The sequence below is a fragment of the Solanum lycopersicum genome, chromosome 11 (genome assembly GCF_036512215.1).
Source record: "Solanum lycopersicum chromosome 11, SLM_r2.1".
Lineage (NCBI taxonomy): Eukaryota > Viridiplantae > Streptophyta > Magnoliopsida > Solanales > Solanaceae > Solanum > Solanum lycopersicum.
In genome coordinates this window covers 59,930,532-59,951,899 of record NC_090810.1, presented here as the reverse complement: position 1 = coordinate 59,951,899, position 21,368 = coordinate 59,930,532, and the positions used below count along the sequence as shown (strand labels likewise).

The 21,368-nt window shown below is 31.7% G+C and overlaps 2 protein-coding genes and 1 long non-coding RNA gene across 7 annotated transcripts; 1 reads left to right on the top strand and 2 right to left on the bottom strand.

The window, feature by feature from the left end:
* Nucleotides 1-1,145: 1,145 nt before the first annotated feature.
* LOC101252658 (putative disease resistance RPP13-like protein 1) lies at nucleotides 1,146-6,511 on the bottom strand. 5 transcript variants are annotated; one of them, XM_069290766.1, is made up of 5 exons: nucleotides 6,185-6,511; nucleotides 2,146-6,104; nucleotides 1,971-2,070; nucleotides 1,514-1,589; nucleotides 1,146-1,417 (listed from the first exon to the last, which is right to left on the bottom strand). In XM_069290766.1, the coding sequence occupies exon 2, from the start codon at nucleotides 6,093-6,095 to the stop codon at nucleotides 2,175-2,177; it is 3,921 nt and encodes a 1,306-aa protein (XP_069146867.1). In that variant the 5' UTR covers nucleotides 6,096-6,104; nucleotides 6,185-6,511; the 3' UTR covers nucleotides 1,146-1,417; nucleotides 1,514-1,589; nucleotides 1,971-2,070; nucleotides 2,146-2,174. The 5 variants fall into 5 exon arrangements, with proteins under 5 accessions (XP_069146867.1, XP_069146866.1, XP_069146869.1 ...); XM_069290765.1 differs by having other exon boundaries at nucleotides 1,971-2,067; XM_069290768.1 differs by having other exon boundaries at nucleotides 2,826-6,104.
* Nucleotides 6,512-10,863: 4,352 nt separating this feature from the next.
* On the bottom strand, nucleotides 10,864-13,709 carry LOC101244156 (DNA-directed RNA polymerases II, IV and V subunit 11). Its single transcript, NM_001309801.1, is given in 5 exon segments — nucleotides 10,864-11,207; nucleotides 11,930-12,025; nucleotides 13,272-13,350; nucleotides 13,445-13,534; nucleotides 13,620-13,709. Coding segments are annotated over 5 exon segments (351 nt in total). The 5' UTR covers nucleotides 13,673-13,709; the 3' UTR covers nucleotides 10,864-11,174.
* Nucleotides 13,710-15,856: 2,147 nt separating this feature from the next.
* On the top strand, nucleotides 15,857-16,832 carry LOC112940299 (uncharacterized). The gene is made up of 2 exons (XR_003244286.2): nucleotides 15,857-16,024; nucleotides 16,300-16,832. It is a non-coding gene; the product is annotated as an uncharacterized lncRNA (long non-coding RNA).
* Nucleotides 16,833-21,368: the final 4,536 nt, after the last annotated feature.

Here is a 21,368-nt window from a genome sequence, read left to right as displayed (position 1 = left end):
AGTGTGTCTCTGGGATTTCGGGCATAGGTTGAGGGGATACTTGAGTATTTTCCCAATATAACTCATACTATTCGTGAAACTCACGTGCAAACACGTGTCGAGGACTAGTATAATATAAAGAAGAGAAACAAAAACTAAATTAAATAAATTTTAAGCAATATGAACTGAAATACATATACAATCTTAGAAAAATACCACACCACATCAGCAAAATAAAGGAAAGATATTAATTGTTAATGTACACTTACTTTGTTTGGATGGTTGTTACACATTATTTTATAATATTTCGTATTATATTATTTTTATCCATCGTTACATAATGTCACATATCCATAATTTGAATAATAAACCTATAAGAAAAGTAGGATACGAGGTAGAGCTCCTAAGAAATATTAGGATAAAAGATGAAATATGATTATTAAATAATAAATAATGAGAAGAAAATATTAAGGCAACAATACTATCACACCAAATCAATCGTTACATAAAATGAGTCTTTTCGTCATTACCTAACGATGTATTTAAACGATATGATAGAATTAAATTTATGTAACAATAAAAAGATATTGTATTTGTATTTAAACGAACTATACAATACAATATAATGGGTAATACTAACCATCCAATGTAGTATAAAGCAACTAGTCTTAGACCCTCGTACCACATTTTAAAGTCATGTGTGTTTTAGAGTTCTAAGTTGCCACATGAAGTTGATCCCGTTGGGTATTTGCCCCCAATTTCTTACAATGATTGAGTTTTCTTTTTAGAAAAAGGAAAATATGCATCATATTTGAAGAGTCCTTGTCTAGTAGGAAAATGGTTTATGACTTTATAAATAGAGATTAATCCTTTAATTCCTAACATAGTAAAATTCACAATGTAGTCTCAGGTACTCTAACTAGCTTACGAGATGAAGAATGCCCAAGTCTATATAAGCAAATTAAAGTAACAATTCATTTTCCACATCAAGGTAATAAATACTCTAACGCACTCTAATACCTCGTCATGCTCACACCACTAGGAGTTAATATAATATAACTTATGCTATGTAAACTTTGTACCTTTTTGTAAGAAAAAAAAATCAAAATTTAAATTAAAAATAAAAGAAACAAAATCTATTTACTTTATCAAAGATATATTAAAACTTTAAAATAAACAATTCAAATCTTCATATTGATAAATAAAGTTTTTATAACTGTCTCAAAATAATATGTTACTAACAAATGACTAACATCGTATCTACTAGAATCAATTTAAAAGTTTAAGAGAGTGCTTCGAAATGAAAAAAAAAACAATAAAATTAAAAACTAAGTCAACAACACAAGCTATTACATACATGGTTCAACAACTTTCGCTTCTCGACTTGAACAAAAAGACCTTCTCACTTCCCAAATGATCACGGAGCCTTGTCAAAATCCTAAGAATAAAAAAGTAAATTTTTTTCTTATAACGTATGACCATAATATCAATATCTCTCTTGCGTGTTAATCAATCAATTTTTTTCTCATGTTACCTTTGGGTTCCATTTGCAGCAAGTCATGCTTCATCTCAAGCTAGGAAGTCATAGTAGATGGCTTCACAACTCCATACTGAAAAGCAATTAAAAGAAAATTTTAGAATTCCAAGTCAGAGTCCTCGTGTTACAATGCTGCACATGAATACTTATTCTAGACAAGTACTGAAATGTTTTGATTCTATTTGACTACAAAAAGTGATTCCTAAACTTACTGCCAAGTGAAAGAAGTGTCAAATTCAATATATCATAAAAAGCTCACAAGCAATTTTTTATGCTGAAAAAGCTAGAAGAACCAAGTAATGTGAAAGAGTCAAGCTGTCAATTCATCCCAATTGTTCACCCTCTATCATACATCTATTCGTTTAGCCTTAGATTTATCCAATTACACTTTGCTCTCAGATTTCTCGGCTTCATAGCTCAACAAGTTGTTAAAAAAGGAAGTAGATTAACTTACATTTATCGGGTGATAATCGTTACAGATTCTCCCATCAACATTTATTAGAGGAAGTATGAGCAGTTTTCGGTGTGGATTGAGCAAAAGACATTCCACGCTGCTAGACAAGATATAAAAAAAAAATTAGGAAAACTGAACAAAAATGACAAGCTTCTGAGGGAAAAGAATAACTTACATCAGTTGAAGAGCCATTCGTCTTAATCATCACAGCGATTCACCATTGATGTATAAGATGGGAATTTGAGCAATATTTTGCCAGTATTTCCCTTTGTCAAATTCCTGTAGTGGTTCGAGCAATGGGCATCTCCTAATATCTAGTTTAGAGAGGGAAGAGGGCATCTCTTTTACTGGAAGGGATTGGAGATTAGGGCAGTCGAAGATGTTCAGCTGAGAGAGGGAGGAGGGCAGTGCTGATTCGGAGAGTGATTGGAGATTAGGGCAACGGGAGATGTTCAGGTGAGAGAGGGAGGAGGGCAGTGCTGATTCGGAGAGTGATTGGAGATTACGGCAACCGATGATGGTCAGGTGAGAGAGGGAGGAGGGCAGTGCTGATTCGGAGAGTGATTGGAGATTATCACAATCACAGATGGTCAGCTCAGAGAGGGAGAAGGGTAGTGCTGATTCGGAGAGTGATTGGAGATTATGGCAATGGGAGATGTGTAGATGTATAAGTGAAGTGAGGTGGGAAAGATGTAGTGAATGGAGATCATCATTGTATCCTAAATGTAGCTCAGAAAGAGAGGAGGGAAGTCCACCTTGTTCCACAAGTGACGGTATATTACCCTCAACATATAGATATTGAAGAGAGGTGAGGCTTTTCAGAACTTGGCTGCTTAATGTTTTCAGATTGGATACCTCAAGTCTTTGAATAGAACAAGGCAACTCCCAATGTTGGATCTCTTCATCACTGCCATCATGTCTGATCTCTAACTTAGTGAGTCTCTGTAAACACCACGCCTTTCGGCCGTTCACTACTTTCTTGCAATTACTCACTTGTAAATTCAAGAGATGTATTTCTGGCAGACACTTGAGCTTCTCACAATTCCAAATATACAAAGACGTCATCGCAGAGTCAACTGCCACCGAAAGTATTTCAACATTCTCACAATTCTGAATAGTGAGTTTTTCAGTGGCAATAGGAATCAAAAACCTAGTAAGGTTGTGGCAACTCTCTACACTCAATTTACGTGCTCTTGGGAGAAACTCAGGTGATATATCATCTATACAATCAATTCCTTGCAGTTCCAATTCCTCCAGAATCATGTCACTACAACCAACTGCCTCCTCCAATTTCAATTTCTCACAATTACCTATGTATATTCTCTTCAAGGAACTGGGAAGTATGCTAAAAGGTAAGGAGGTAACAGAGTTACAATCACGTATAGATAATTCAACAATCTGCTTCATTCCCTCAAGTTGGGATCTATCCAAATTGAGTTGAGGACATCCTGAAATTTTCAATTCAGTCAGAGAACAAAGATTTTCAGGCAACTTCCCGGTCAATTCCGGACAATTTTCAATTGAAAGCTTCTCAAGTTTAGGGAACTCCCCGCTTCCTCGTATGTGCCATTGCTTCCACTCCGCCATATTTTCAAATTCAAGCTTCTCAAGAGAGTTAAAAGGCTTAGAGGATGAAATGCCATAGAATTCTTCTGTCAACTCTCTTATTCCATGCATCCCTCTAATTAAAAGGATTTTCAAACAAGGGAGTTGTCCTAGTGCTGGCAAAGAATCACAGTCCTTGCAGTCGCTAAGAGACAATTTCACTAGCTTAAGAAACAAAGGATCAGCAAGCCAATTTGAAAATTTTGCCCCTCTATATCCCGTGATTCCTAATTGTTTTATAGTTGTGTATGGGTATAGCTCATCAAGTATCTCTCTTTCAGTTTGAGAATCGTAAGCAGAACTACCTTCACTCCACTGCAAATACAACTCCTCAACATGCTCCTTTTCCTTCATATTTGCCTTCACAGCTTCCCTTCTATCAACTACATTTTGCAACTCGAAAACTGATAGAGATCCATACAAGTTATGTACTTCACCCAAATCTTCCATTCTCAAACCACCGCTACCACCTACAAGAAACTTGGCTCCCACTAGCATTTGGAGACTTTTCAACTTGCTCAGATGTAGTGGCATCTTCAACTCAGGAGTGTAGCTTAAGTCAAGATGACGCAAGTTGATCAACTTCTCCATCTGCATCGGTAGCTCCACAAGATATGGACAAGATGACAAGAGAAGTGTCTCCAAGTTATACAAGACACAAATGGAATCTGGCAACTTTTCAATCTCTGACCGAGAAAGGTCCAAAAATCTGAGGATCTTTAATTTGATAAACAAGTCATTTGGCAACTCCTTAATCACATAACATGACAATGACAATGCCCTTAAGGATGTCAGTCTTGGCAGTATGTTATGCAACACCCTCTTGCTTAGACATAGAAAGTAATAGTCAGTGGTTGGAAGCAATGTCCTCAGCTGCTCTGATTCGGAGAGTTGTTTCAATTTCTCAAAGTCACCATCTTCTCCCACGGAATAGGACATGTGCCGACTTTGTTCCAACATATCAGCAGATCCTTCGTTCTTTTCCAACCTAATACAATGTTTTGAAGATGCAGTTTGGGCCAAATCATTGATAAGGTCGTGCATTACGAATCCCTCCGATTTCCATTCTGATTCTGGGACCCTTTCAAACAACGATCTTGATCTCAACTCGTCAAAGTATTTATTACCTAAACAAAACTGCTTTACAAGACCATTAGCAATCCACAGGTAAATAACTTGGTCTTTGAAGAATTCATAATCTTTGGGATATATCGCACAAAAAGCAAAACATCGCTTCAAATGTGGAGGAAGATCATTGTAGCTCAATATCAACGATGGTAATATACCATTCCAACAACTTTGTTGATCCCATATTTCACTCCTTAAAATGTTTCTCCACTCATCCACCTCTGATTTGCCGCGTAAAACACCAGCAAGTGCCTTTAGAGCTAAAGGCAACCCTTTGCACTTGTTTGCAATTTTTTTCCCAATCTCTTCAAGTTCCGGATAATCCCTATTTTCTAGTGAATGACGTTTGAATAAAGCCCAAGAGTCTTCTCTAGACAGATTCCCCACGGTGATCGCGCAACGATCAGCACACATCATCTGAGCAACACTCGCCTTACGTGTTGTTACAATGATCTTACTTCCCATATCTCCTTGGACAAAAACATTTCTCAGGTTATCCCACTCACTATAGGTATCATTCCACACATCATCAAGGACAACAAGGAACTTCTTTCCCTTCAGGTTTTCCTTCAATTTGACCTGTAGCTGATTAAAATTGCCGTCATCCTTTGAGTCAAATGATCCAATTTCTTGAAGTAATCCTTTTGTTATTCTCAAAGCATCATATACCTCTGAAACACAATACCAAGCTTTCAAACCAAAATGGTTCTTCACCTTGGCATCATTGTAAACCGCTTTAGCTAGTGTTGTCTTACCCGCACCGCCCATTCCAACAATAGGAACTACAGTCAGGTTTGCTCCACTTGCATTTTCAGACAACAAAAGGTCAATCAAATCCTTTATTTCTTTCTGCCTACCAAAGACATCAGATTCATCAACCAATGAAGTTGAAGGTGTTCTAGTTTCTTGCTTAGTCAAACCAAAATGTTTCTGTAAGCCAAGGTCACTAATTTGATTTTGCAAATTCTGCAATGTTTCAATAGTCTTTTCCAACTTTTCATTTATGTTAAGAAAAGAATGATCACCCAAGCACACGTTGCAAAATCTACAATGTTTCAATATTTTTTCTGCAAGATTTTGATGCTTACCTTCCACCTTAAGCTTCAAAGCTTCATAATTGACTTGTTCAATCAAGTTTTCAGCAGAGTCTACAGCATGTCGAAGCTCATTAAGCCACTCTCTCACAAATTGATTTGATGCCTGCTTATTCTCTGCATCAGTTAGCACAGCTTGAAGACCAAGCAAAGTCAATTTCAGCTTCTTTAAGAGCTCAACATCATTCTTACGCTTCCGAAACATTTTGAGAAGATCACCCTCAGGAGCAAGCCTATCAATGAGAACATCGAAAGCTGAAGAGAGAAAAGCATCACCAATTGCTACGACAACCTCCATTTCTGAAATCTGCAAATTCAAAACGAGATGATTTTTTAAGATAAATATTTTCTTATCATTAATTACTAACAACTTCTTTCTTTATGTACCTGTTGAATGCTAAAAGTAATTCGCAAACAAGAATGATCGATCACCTGTTGAACGCTAACAGTAATTCAGAAACAAGAATAATCACTGAACGAAGCAAAACAATTCTCTTTTCTTTACTCCCAAAAAACAAAGATTCCAAAATAATTGAGACAATAAAGAAAAGTATAATTTTTAGCTTTATGTCTATTCTTTACTTTCTTTTGTGCACTACTGCTTTTTTTTCAACAGCTCATTTTAGTGCTTATTGGGGCCAAATTGTGAAGAACTGGAATCCGTTTAATTTTCCTTTTCTCTCGATTATTATTTTTTCTATGTTTAATTAGTACAAAGTATTAGAGAAAATAATATTTGAGTTGTGAAAGTAGAGTAGACTAATATTTTTATTAGGTTAGATTGTCTACGTCAAATCTCTTAGGGTCGTACTTTTCTTTTTGATTTATCTCAAAAAGAAGTATCTCTTTTTATATTATAGCAAGTTTTCAATTCCTATATTTTACTCGACGACAAGTTTAAGACCACACATAATACACATCCTTAATTGAGGCAATAATAGAGGAAGGTAGGTATCTTTTGCTTTATCTCTGTTCGTAACTTTTTCTTTATGAACTTATTCATTTTTCAACAGCTCATTGTAGTGCTTAATGGGGCCTAATTGTGAAGAAGTGGAATCTGTTCAATTTTCCTTTTTCTCTTTGAGTATTATTTTTTCTATGTTTATTAAAGTTAAAAAGTCCATCAGAGACGATCTCTTTACGAGGTAGTGGTAAGTTTCTGTAATTGCTAATTGACAACTTGCATATGTATATCAGTTTTCATAACGACGGAGATGATTATATTCCTACAACAGAAAGGCATCTTACATATTACTAACTAGGAAATGAATCACAGTTAGTTTGTCCTCTTCTACGTAGCCTAATAGTTAAATCACCGGAAAGATTTTTTAAAAAAAAGTATTTCCATCCTTACCTGTTGTTGTCTGCCGGTGGGAAGTGACAAGTATCACATCGAATTAATTAGTGGAATTGCGTGAAAGTAGACTAGACATAATTTTACCCGTTCTGAAAAAAAATCCCGAATTTGACAAAGCTTTCAAAACTTCAATTTCGACAACTTACAACCCAAATATGCTACGTGGGTGAAGTATCAAATAGGCTAGAGGAACTGGTTCAACCTTTCAGAACAATCACTCAACGGGTGGAAATTCAAATAAAACGGAAAGAATTCAAAGCGAGCGATGACAACGACGTGAGGAGCGTCCCTCTTTCCAATCCTTTTAACAATTAAACTCTTGTATTTTTCTTTACACCACCGATGAAGGACAAATGTCGTGGACTTTTCAAGTTTTCCGAACTCTTCAAGTTCCTAACTTTCCAAGTTGCTCTTCTTTTCATTTCTCATTAACTCTTGCTACATACCAACAATACTGGGGAAACTGAGTTGAAACGTAGACAACCATGGTCTTGTCCTCTTCCGATCTTTGGGTACATTAGAGCTAGATGTCCCATTTGCAGCAAGTCAAGGAAGGCACAGTGGACAGTTGTACGACTTGGAAATCACAACTTCCTTTCTGAATGCAATTAAAATGAATTTTTGAAACTCTTGGTCAATCCACATATTGCAATTACAAACCAAAGCACACACATCTCTATATATATAGTTGTACATGAATGATTCCTCTGGACAAGTAATGAAATACTATGGTTTTATTTGACTAAAAAAGTGATTACTGCAAGTGAAGAAGTTTAAAATTCAATATATCAAAATATGGCTCACACCGTTTTTGTTTTTTTTTCATATTTTACAAATTTGTAGTGTTTGTAATATCAATTAAGAATGTATACCTGCATCGTTCAAACAACTTGGTTGCTCCCATATTTCACTACTTAAAATGTCTCTCCACTCATCTACCTTTGATTTGCCGCGTAAAGTACCAGCAACTATCTTTAGAGCTAAAGGCAACCCTTTGCATTCGTCTCCAATTTTTCTCCCAACCTCTTCAAGTGCTGGATGATCCCTATTTTCTAGTGAATGTCGTTTGAATAAAGCCCAAGAATCTTCACTAGACAGATTCCCCACAGTGATTGTCCAACGATCAGCACACATCGTCTGAGCAACACTCTCCTTACGTTTAGTTACAATGATCTTACTTCCCATATCTCCTTGTACAAAAACATTTCTCAGATTATCCCACTCGTTATAGTCATCATTCCAAAATGTTTCTGTAAGCCAAGGCGACCACTTTGGTTTTTCAATCTTCAATTACTAACAACTAATTAATCCTTGTGGATGCAATCTTTATACTATACTATCTTTGACTAGCGAAGTACTAAATTTATCGTGTGTTCGTGTTCGTCCATAATTATATACGTAAAGCAAAAATAGTAGGAAAGAATTATTATTGTTATTTTGTATATAATAGGAAAGAAGTTATAGTGAAAACAACTAATTAATAAGAGAATAAATAGCAACAACAAATGATATGATAAATAAAGTAAAGGAAACAACAAATTAAATATTGAGAACTAGACAATGCTCGACTACATATCTATTAATATTGTGTTATGATTTTCGACCTCCAAATCGTTCTATCTATATACATAAATTGAACCTGTAAAATGAGATAAGATTTCAAAGTACAGCAATGAGAAACGCGTTTCGCCATCGAAGTCAAAGGTTGAAATTATTTCAAAAAATTTCACATTGAATTACCCACGATATAAATGTATAATTGACATGACTCCCTCCATTTTCATATTATTGGCGATATTTCGCTTTTGAATATTTCTAAAATATAATAAATAAAAAATATATTTTTATGAATTTATCCTTATTTCTCTTGGATAAGTTACACTCTATTTAAGAGCAAGGATAACATAATATTATTGATACTTACTACCTTGAACTCTTTACGTTTGAAATTGGAAAAATCATGCAAACCTATATTAGGTACTATAGTTATAGTTTTAAGAAAATTATAATTCGTGGTTATAATTTTTCAATTCTCATTTTTCTCCAGATTTGTATAATTCGTCTGTTTCTTATAAGTCTAGAATTTTCATATTTCAGTTCATGATTGTATAAATCAAGAAGTTTGTATATGCTTACCCTAATAATTTGAATACAATTTATTAAAAAAATCATGGAAAAATGTACAAGTATCCCCCTAGGCTATGACAGTAATCCGAGTTTTTGACCAAAATGAGCTATTTTTTAAATCAATTCACCAAAATAATACGTTTTTAATTTTTTTCACAAAACTAGTATAAACGTACTTCATGGTAACGTTTTAGGATATTTTCATTATAAAAATTCAACGGACAAAAAGTTAACAGGTTGGCGACGTTAAACACATAAACGTAACTGTGAGTAACGTTTTAGGTGTAAAACGTTACTCAAGAGTACGTTTTTGGAGAATCCAATCACGGGCCACTGACTCCAATCCTGCAAAGGCGGAGTCAAATCATTCAACTGTAAAACGTTACTTTACACCTAAAATGTTACTTTGACTCCCGTTTCTTAGATTTGATTGATTGATAGTTGAATTTTTATAATGAAAATATCCTAAAACGTTACCATGAAGTACGTTTATACTAGTTTTGTGAAAAAAATTAAAAACGTATTATTTTGGTGAATTGGTTTTAAAAATAGCTCATTTTGGTCAAAAACTCACAGTAATCCCAAAGACACACCTTAACCAAACTAAGGTCCTATTACCTCCAAAACTTATTTTTTTTATTTTTTTTTTTTACCTTATTGGCTTACGTGGCATCTAAATATCTCCCTCGCGCTTCAATTGTCTAAAGTCATGGAGCGTGCCACATAAGACAAAAGCTGCACAAAATTACAAAAAAATTAAGTTCAAGGGGTAATAAGAACTTAGTATATTTGAGTTGTGTCTCTGAAATTTCGGTCATAATCAAAGGGGATTCATAAATCATCATGTTTGTACATTGGCAAGTGAATTATACAAACAGAGTTCTGAAATATTATATCTACTTACCATATTAGTGCATTCGCTAGCGAAATGTATAAATCACAACCTCCATACCAAACAAAACTAGAGATATGAAGCATACTTATTGAAACTATTGTTATAGACCCTTATTAGTTGTTATACCTATTATATTTGTTATTTATCAAATTCTCTATTTTATGCCTAGCACAACCCACCCAATTTTGGACTTATTTTCAATAACCATGGGCATTGTAGAACACATTTGTTTGGCCCATTTTATTAGTTAAGATATGAATAATTTTGCTTGTTTAATATTTAACATCAGTCACTCTTGTCAAAGTGGTTGAGGGAGTTTTTTCTGTATCACTAGGTCATGAGTTCAAGACTGGTACACGAGAAAAAAAATAGAAGAAAAAAATTAAGGTATTCTAAAGTACCTCCTTTATTTATTTTCCTCTAAAATTATACTTATATTTTTTTTTCATCTAAAAGTATTCTTATGTTCTCTATTTTAAGGGCATCTCTCTTGTTCTTTTATTTAACACTGCGTAAATATACCCTTTTGGTCCGATCCTTACTCAAACTCCTTGTATAGCGAAAACTTATTGCACATACTTTTTCTTTTTTTAAAAGAAAACTTAACACCTTTAGTTTTAGGGTACTTAGGATACAATTTTTAATTTTCTCCTAAAAGCACATGGCAATATTTGAATTATTTTTTATCAAACCCACAACTATTTTGAGAACTTCATTTTAAAAACAGTTATTAAGATATTCGAAAAGTGAACAAAATGGATATGAAAAGCATGCTAAATTAACAATTTTCAGAACCTAAACTTGAGGCATACAGAACAGACCTCAAAGTACCAACTTTAAAAAGACGACTGGGCACAGGGCTATCGCCCGAGCCTAACTGTAGCTGCTAGTTGAACATCATACATACAGACGAACAAGAGTTAGATACAGGCTACATCGAACTAGGAAACTGTTTTGAAGCATATCGTTGTTGCATACTAAATATCAGTGTCGAAGGATTAGTAGTCCCTCGTGTGCTTGGCCAACTCACCCTACAGTCAAGAACATGAACTAAGCATCGTTAGTATGAACGAGCAAGGCAATGTTAGAAGTAGAAATCATTGAACTGTCATCATGCAGAAATGAAAATGCAAAATGTGGTACTAGACCATAGAGAGCTTCTAGAGTGAGTTGATAGCAAACAAGCAACAGCATAGTAACTGGTATTTTTTTCAATTAGATGGACTAAAAATATCATTAATGGCATCAAGATGCAAAAGAAGATAATGACAGTTCGGGCTTCTACGATCTAGGCTAGTACTAGTGAGCTGAAGTGATCCAAAAAAGGGTCAATCCTAGAGACGGATTAGCTTGACATGTAAGGATCATTAGGAGGTGAAAAGGAAATATCATGGCGAGGTTAAACTTGGGCATGTCGGTGCATGAAAAGGGAAGGAAATATTAAGGAGTTTCAGGCTGTATAGTCGTGATTTGTTCAAACCAGGAAAAATGTCGTAGGGACCTAGATGTGTCAAGGAACTCTGGAAGATAAGGCATCACTTTATATTCTCTCACTGTAAGATTTTCCAAATATTTACAACTTCCTACTACATTCAAACTCTTCTGATTTTTTTCTTCTTATAATAGGCAATCATTACTGAACATCTTGAAATTCAAAGCAAAAATGATGCATGCACAAACTCTAGCAACATATGATAGCACATTAACAGTTTACTTGAAGTAAGCTAGACTACAAATTAAAAGACAACTGTACCTCGAACTGACTCTTCAGATGATCAAGTTCCTTGTCAAGATCATTAATAGCCTGGTTATATGCCTGCATAGGTGAGGACTGGCTTGTTGTTTGGATCTGCAAACCAAACAAAGCCATAAGTCAAATCCAGAGAGATCAAACTGCATAAATAAAGCAGGTTGCAGTAGCACACCGTAGTATCCAATAGACAAATTATTAACACTTGGTAAAGGGATTATGTATAAGTTTACAAGAAATATAGAAAAAACAATAATGTGAAAAGACATGATTGCTCAAGCAGCACGCCTTTCAGGATATACACCATCCCCCTGAACACAGAATATTCACAATTGAATATTACAAGCCAAATAAAGATTCTATTCTTCTTACATCCCCGAAGAAAACACAGCCTTGGGATGTTAGAAAATTGGCCCTAGAAGCTTATGAGGACAAAGATCCACCAAAGGCAGCTAGCTTCTTTTGCCCGGACAGCATTACTTTTTTTTTTTTGACGACAAGGGAAACCCGCAGCCTTTGGGTGCCACCTGGACAGTGTTTCTGGAAGCATCCCCGATATGCTATTTAATGAAATTTCCCCAATTTCATTACAAAAATGAAGTCCTAACAAATCAAAAGCGACTAACAACCTTACGTCCTGTCCGGTCACATGTAATGCATGATCTTTGGAGTAGTCTCACTGTCATCTAAATTGATGAAGAAAAGCACGCATGTACCACACACATATAGATGCACACGACAAAGATCCACTCAAAATATTCCATGTCTATCCTTCTCATATTTATCCCTGATTGCAAATACTCACAACCCTTCTTTCTGTTACACATATAGAATAGAACTAGCTTTAGTCACGCATCTTGCAATCCTTTATGAGCAGTACAACAAGCTATGACATTTCCTAATTGTTACAAGTCACTTTCTTTTTCATTTTCATACACACAATCATCAAATAAAATGCTTAACGCAAATGTCTCACAACTAAAGACATTGCAATTAGGGAGTCAAACTTGGCCTCAACTGGCAAATAAGCACTCCAACTTCAGAAGTGCACATCTAAGACACCTCAAGTTGATCTCAACCGACAACTAAGCACTCCAACTCGTTCCCACTGTGTCTTATAGACACCCGACACTGATGTGATACATAAATTTTGGAGGTGTTTTAGATGTTCATTTTGTAAGTTGTAGTGTTCAACTGATACATTGACGACCCAATTTGAGGTGTCTAGAAGTGCATACTCAAAAGTACCTACTACGTCCCGCCCGCAAAAACCACACCCTTGGGCACAATTATAGAAGCTAAAGAAAAACAGTGTGGAAACAATGACAAAACCCGAGAAACTAACCCTGAGCAGAATTTTGTACTGGAGAGGATGAGGCAACTTGTACCCAGCAAACAGAACATTATCATCCCTATGTAGTTGCCTGTTAATCATATAACCCAAAAAAAAAAATCAGTTCTTTACCAAAAGGGTATTCCAAATTCGACGAAAACTAACAGAAAAATCAATGTGTTTACATGCGAACAATGTTCCCGATTGTATGATCCTCTCTTTCAACAGTAAATGTAGCTGCATTCATGATCTTCGTATCCCTCTCATACGAAACCCTAATCAAAAAATTTCAAATGAAGTGTAAATTATTGCTCGATTCGTCAAAAAAAAATTGCACAAAAATATCAAAAAATTCCATACTTCTTTACGCCTTCTGGAACAACGAATCGTTCGTAACGATCTGGAGCATTCATCTTTCTTCTTCGTCTTCAACAAATTGATTTCAGTGGCTATTTGATAAAAATCCCAATTCTGTTCTTATGTATATTTTCCCGGTTCGGGTTGAGTGGAAATGGACTTCATTGTTGGATAGGCCTAACCCAATTTAATTGGGCTAATCCGATCCATTAGGTTAAAACTTTTGATTGGGTTTATTTCATACCGAAATTTTCACTTAATTACACTATTGATCTTTTTAAACGGAAAATTGCATAGTTAAGCAAATATATACTAGTTAATTAGTCCTCATAGCTATAGTTTTAGTTAATTATCACTTACGACCAACATTTACTGGTAATTACATGGGTTGGGCTTTCGAGTTTGTATAATTCGAAATTTGTATAATTTTTGTATAACGTAATTTTGTATAGTATAATTTGTATAACTGTATAAATATTGAAAATGTATTATTTCGAGTTTATACAAAAATAACTCAATCATACAAACGTACACGCAAATTATAAAAACTCGCCCGCAAATTACACAAATGAGACAACTTAAACTCTAGTTGCAACCTGTAAATATACAAACTATAAATATACAAACTATCTCTATGGAGTATAATTAAATTTATTATAATGGCTATTTTGTGAAAATTCTCACTTTTTAAATGAGACGGTCTTTATATTTTATCTTTAAAAATCGAACTACTATAAGCTTTTTTGAAAAAAGTATGAATATCTTGAAGAATATAATGATGCAAAAATATAAATTTATGTCTGTTAAAAAATGTTTTATGAGTTGAAGGACGAGTAAAAGGCCAGCATAAAATATAGGATTTCAGAAATGTTTTTGGAGTAAAATTTAATACAATTATTCATGTTATTATCTAAACTATGAAATAAATAGTAATTATATTTTTTTTTATAATAATAATAATAAAATCACTCATAATTTATTACTCTATTTTTCTTAGCAAACAACTTTTTTCATTATTTAGATGATCTTTAATTTGATTAATTAATTCTTTATAGAAAGTGGTTGAAATAGGAAGAGCACATATACCTACTTAGATCTTTTCTTGTCTTTGTTATATTTCAAGTTTAAAACTCATCAAAAAGGCAAAATAGAAACATCTAGTTGCCAAAATGGATTCCACATTTCAATTCAAAATTAGCAGTGGAAAAGCATGATGAGTATATTTATTTTCTTTGGTGATTGATAAGCGTATTAAAGTTCGATTAATACATATTCATGTCATGCAAGGTCTGTCCTAATTTCGAGATCAACACTTTCAAATGTATATTTTTCATTCTCAAGCTAAGGCTCAAATGGATCGCAGTCATCTATGTTGCTTGAATTTTCTAGAAATATAGATGACATGTGTGTATCAGATCCTTCAAAAATACAATATTTTGAGAATTTAACACAAATACAATAACAATTTTAAAGAATCAAAGCAACTTATTAGCTAACCATTCCATCACAATGATCCATGTTGATGCATGATGTATTGATCAACTTGGCAAAGTGCAAATTACTATGCATTTCTATATGGTCAATTTTAATCATGTCAAAGTTTCATATGTCCGAAATATAATTTATTATCAGATCATTTTATCTATAGTAATCTCATAAAGTGTTACTAGCTAGTTTTATTTTTTGAAATTATGAATTCTACATTTTAGAAAGGTTTATCTATCAATATTCTTTGAATGATTTGTTAGTATGATGACTACGATCTTTTTTTTTTATACTAATGATATATATAACTTAAATTTGTCTAGAAAGAGATTAAATTAGAACATAGATACTAATAAATCCCAAAAGAAACATCAGAGATTATGCTAATAATAATTAGGCATGTAGTAATACAGTAATAAAACTATTACTGGTTGACTTTTATGGTATATCATAAATACCACTTACATTAATGTGGGGTTTAACATTTCCTTAAAGTCCTATCATTAATCAATAAAGAATTTTGGTAAGGTGATAAATATTTATTCATTTTTAATAAGAAATTTTAGATTTGAGATTTAGGTATAAGATCGTCTTTAATAGAAAACGTTATACTCCTTAAAATGAGACTTGTCAACACAAATTTAAATTATACGAACTTCAAAACGAGTATTAACCACTGTATGAGAAACAAAAAGGCAAAAAAATCCATCATTTATTTGTCTAAAATGGCAATCCCACTTATATTTGCCTCATTTGGTGGAGTTTCCATTTCTTAATTAAATAAATTAACATGAATAGTAATTAATTACATGATCTCTAGATTCACTTACTATATAAACAATGTAGAAAATTTCATATATATCACACCAAAAATTAACTACAAATTCCCTCTAGTTCTTCTTTTCTTAATTAAATCATCTAAGGTATGTTTAAATTTCATAATATTAGATAGTATATTATGGGGTTGATATTTCTTTTATATTTATTTCATTTGTTTTGTCAGTATATTTATAACTCATTAGGGTGTACTGTTTGGTACGAAAGAAAGTATTTTCACTGAAAACATGTTTTCCTCCCTAATATAGACACACACTCTTCATAACTCTTCTTGTTATTTTGAAAGTTATTTTACTAAAAACATCTATTTATGTTCGTAGTTTCATACTCAATGACTAAACTTATTGTTCTTGATTCACAGGGCCAAAAATTAAAAAAAAAAGAGGCATATAAATTATGAGGTTCATTATGGTGTTTTATTTAGCGATGTTGGTGATGACAACGACTTCTAGCTTTGCTACGAGCAGGATCCTAATCGATAATAATAAAGTCGATAGTAAGGTTTTCTCGCAAGAAGGAAGTAAAAGTGTCGATAATCATCATTATATACCTAGGCAAGAATTCAACAACGGTGACAGGGGTGTAAACCCTATTGGAACGAGGGCATGATCATATAAACTGAATTCTGCTGAACTCGTAACTAATATAACAAGATCTTGGCCAAAGCTAATAGCTTATAATTAATGTATATATATTATATATATATATATATACGTATGTGCTTGCATGTTGCTATGAGTATTTTAATTAAGTGGTACGTAAATAGAAATAATAATAGTAAACCTTCATATTTTTACGTTGTAACTAATAATAATGTTGTATTGGAAAGTGTGTGTGTAATTTTTATGTTGAAGCTTTGTTTTTTATATATATATAAAAGAAGGTTGGGATCTATTTAGGATCGTTGTTTTTTTTTTTTTGAAATATATAGAGATTTTTTTTTTCCGAAACGTAGCAATAGAAAAATATATTATACCTACGCATATATACATAGTATTTGCATGTATATGATATCTTATTCTAACATAAAGTGCATGCATACAATATTAAAGGGGAAAATTACATAAATTAGCATATTTTGATAAATAATTACTGATTTTAGCAATACTTTTTATTTATTATCATTTATAATAATACTATGTTAAATTTGCAATATGAATTAACAGTGAATTATGTATGCAATATATACGAATTATAATTGTTTTTTTAAATATATTATGTTTGTTTGGTAGAAATTTGACACATTGTATTATAAGTGTATTGAATGTGTGATAAATGTATTATTCATCATTAAAACTTGTATTATATATGAATAATAGATTGTTCTTTGTAATATGTATTAAACTTGTATTATAAATAAATTAAAAGTGATCAAGTGAAAAAAAGATATTATTACTATTAATGATAAATATTTTTTATTTTAGTATATTTATGTAAGTTTCATCCCATATTAAAGTATATTAAAGTGTATGTGTATCAAATTGTATGTGCAAGAAGACGCTTTTCGATCTACGATCAAGGGTTAAAAGGGGAAAAAATCACATAAATAATGTGTTTCAAACTTTAATGAAATATCCAAATTTGGCTGTCCATTGGGGCTTGGGCCTAGTAATATTGATGGAAGCTAATATTAAGCCCAAAAAGAATTGACAACTTTTTTTTTCTGATTTTTCAAACTTTGGTGTTCGTTTCGTGTAAGGTTCATTAAAGGAAAAACGATCCTCTGAATATACTTTTGCTCTTCATGAAGAATAATTTAACTAATCGTCCATTCGATTGGTTAAACTAAAAAAAAGCCAACAAGTATATAATATATGTATCACTAATGCATAATCTATGTATACTAGTTAGGAAAAATAAACAATTAATTCATCTAACTATTGTTATAATGTCCTTTCTCCTATTTTCAACGTTCTTAACTCCAAACCTATAATTAAAGGAAAATATAGATTCATTTCAAAGATGGAGTCTACATGGACTTAATCTATTATCTATCGAGCTTAAGCAAATTTCTTAAATCGCGATTAATTAAAATATTATTTCAGTAGACACTCGAAATAGGAAGAACAAATAAATCAATCCCAAAAGTCTCTATCCTATAGATTGAATTGATTATGGGAGACAAGTAGATATAATAATGCATTAAATTAGGCAAAATCCCACAAAGAAGCAACACAAAAATTCATCATTTCTTGATATACATAAATGTCTAAATTAAAGTGGAGACAATAAAAATGAATACTAGATAGAACCAAACATTTCCAAAACGTGGTCAAATTTGATAATTATTCTAGTGGGCAAAAAAGAATGGCCCAACCCTCCATTCATTTATTTGATTTCGCTCGATGTTCGATATGTCTATTTGAGACTCAATTAATTTGAAATCGCACTAGAGAATTTCAATTTAAGGGTAATATATTCTTTATCAAAAGTGATTTCATGATCAAAACTTGAATCGAAAACTTTTAAATAAGAATAAAAAAAATATTTATCACTTTATCACGATTTTTTAAACCAGACCCTACCATTTCTTCCTAATGTTACATATATAGAATTTTAATAAAAACCACTTTTTCAACAAAGTTATTTTTGCAAGTTTTATGTTTTTGTATATTGACCGTCCAAAATTGTATGGCTGTCAATTATGTATAGGAAACATTTTGTTTTATTATATATATAGGTAGATATATATTGATTTGTTATAAGGTGCCCCCACTATGATTTGATTTGTTAGAGTTACATAATTGATAGTATGTTCCATGAATGGTCATATATTGTGACTGTAAAATCAATTAACTTGACCCTTTATTGTACACAAGAGAGCATATATATGATTTAACTTTTACGTACATATAAGGTGAATATGAAGTAGGTTCTTGAGTAACTGGTAAACTTGGCGTTATATGATTAGATTATGAGTTTGAATTGTAAAAATAATTTCTCTTCTTCTTATTTTATTGTAAAAATACTACGTAAGATTGCATAAAATAAATTCTTATGATTTAACTTTTTTTTAAAATCGACTAGAATGAACTTTTAGTACACCAAATTACTCATGCATATAAGGAGAAATGTGATACATGTTATAAAAAACTCATGAATAACAAATTGTGTTAGATAACCTAAAAATCACAAATTTTGATGAAATAAAACATGAGTTTGAATTAAATTTATATTTTATTTGATTGAAGATATAAGTTTGTGTTATTTTATACCACCTTTTAGGAGGAATAAATTAATAAGAAAATTATAATTTTAAAGTTATAATCTCGATATAACTTAATGGGCAAACAAATGAGTATTAGCCAATTAATTGGTAGAAGAAAAAAATATTATATGGCTAAAAATAAATAAAGTGCTATGTCATGGTTTAGTTAAACCTGATCCTAAATCAAATTTTTAGGGTGATTTAATTTCACTTTTACGGGGCCAAGAAGGAGATTTTATTTTTTTGGTTTTTCATGTTGTATTTGAAATTTATATTAAAGTCCCGTTAAAATTTAGATTATGTATTGTAAGATTCATTCGTAGGTCATTTTTCTATCTAAATTTTCTCCATATACATGATTCGAATCTGAAACCTATGTCTAAAAGTGAAGCCATCTCACCCGTACCACAACTCATATCGGCAAAAGGAGAATTAATTGGTTGAAATTTCATTGGAACTTACCATATAGACTAATTAGTCCTACTTAATCATCGTTTGGTAGGTGGGATATAAGGATAACAATCAGATTTATTTTGATTTATATTTGATTATAGAAATATTGAATAGTCTCTAAATTATTTTCATTTCATCTGTTATTCTAAATTATGAGATCATATAGAAGATAGATAACTAATCTCATAAAATATCTTTATCTATTCTATTTTACATATCGAATAAGTTGTTTAATTGTTCATTTAAGTTACGCAAAACTTAGTTATTTCTATCTTCTAATTTTATATAAAATAATGTACAAATTGTATTTTATGAAATCATAAATTATGAAAGATTGTGAATCGATTAATGACCAAACACTATAATTTAGGGTGCTAAATTTTAATATAACAACAAAAAAATGTTACCAAACTTGGTAGTATTAGTTATATTTGTTTTAATATATGAATAATTTACTTTTTAACTAGCAACCAAAATGACCCCTAACTGAATTTATAACATTAACTTGAAAATAATAAGTATGTATACTAACAAAGAATATTAATTTTTTATTGATGCTAAATAGTTAAGTATAATTATATCTAATATTCTTATAGACTTTAATATCATTTATAAAGAGTGCTAAAATGTAATTGTCACTAATAATTACATCTTAAAATAGCATCTTCAACGATAATTAAGATATTATTATTAACTATTTGTAATTAAATAATATTTTTAATGTAATGAGTTTACTTAGCTTCCTCTGCTCCGAATCAAATATTATACAAATTTAAAAATACTTACGTTGGTTAAACACATGTTAATCTAATATACATCAAATTTTAAAATAAATACTTGAACACCTAATAAATAAATAAATACTTAATCAAAAAAAAAAGTTCCATCAGTCCAATTATAATGATTAAGTAAATCGTAAGAACTGTTTAGCGGGACGCAAATATAAAAAAGCTACGTATCAAATCTCAAGTGCAATTATGTAAAGTAAAATATCATTTAATAATATCGTAATAATAGTCGTTTCATGGTAATAACCTAGTTAATTGAACAGAAAAATCTCACAAATAACGAATTTTAACTTGATTTATTTTAATGTATTTTATTTATCGAGTTCGTCGTATGAGACTTATTTAATTTGATTTGCACATTCGATAGAATTTATGACTATTATACTGAAGTAAAATTTACCTAAATCGTAATTTAGTTATAAAAAAATAAAATAAAAAGAAAAAGTGATTGAAGTGTTAGGCGGTTAGGGCACCAATAGGTAGGGTTTCTGGGTGTGACGTGATTTAATGACGTCATTTCTACCACTCGTCAGTACTCTTACTGTGTTTCATAATTGTTCCTTTTGCATTTATTTTTAAAAAAGTTTAATTTTTTTAATACTAACTTTTTAAATTTTTAAAAGGGTATTTTGGTTGAATTATTATTATTATGAGTATATTATTATTATTATTATTATCATTATTATTATGATGTTATAGAGAATATCGTATAATAATAACGTAGTTTTATAAAGTGAAATTGAACAAGGTAGAATGTTCAAACTTTATCGCTACTGAAAAAGTGTTATTTCATATAGCAGATATAGTAAAAAAAGTCATACGAAAGGAAAAAAAGACTCCGTAAGATTCATGGGTGGTTTGAGAGTGTTAAGAAAAAAGACATGTACCTTAAGTTTTCAAATTTAAGGGCCTCGTTTTTATATAATAATAGGATATAACTTATTATTACAAATATTGAATACTATTTGTAAAAAAAGTTAA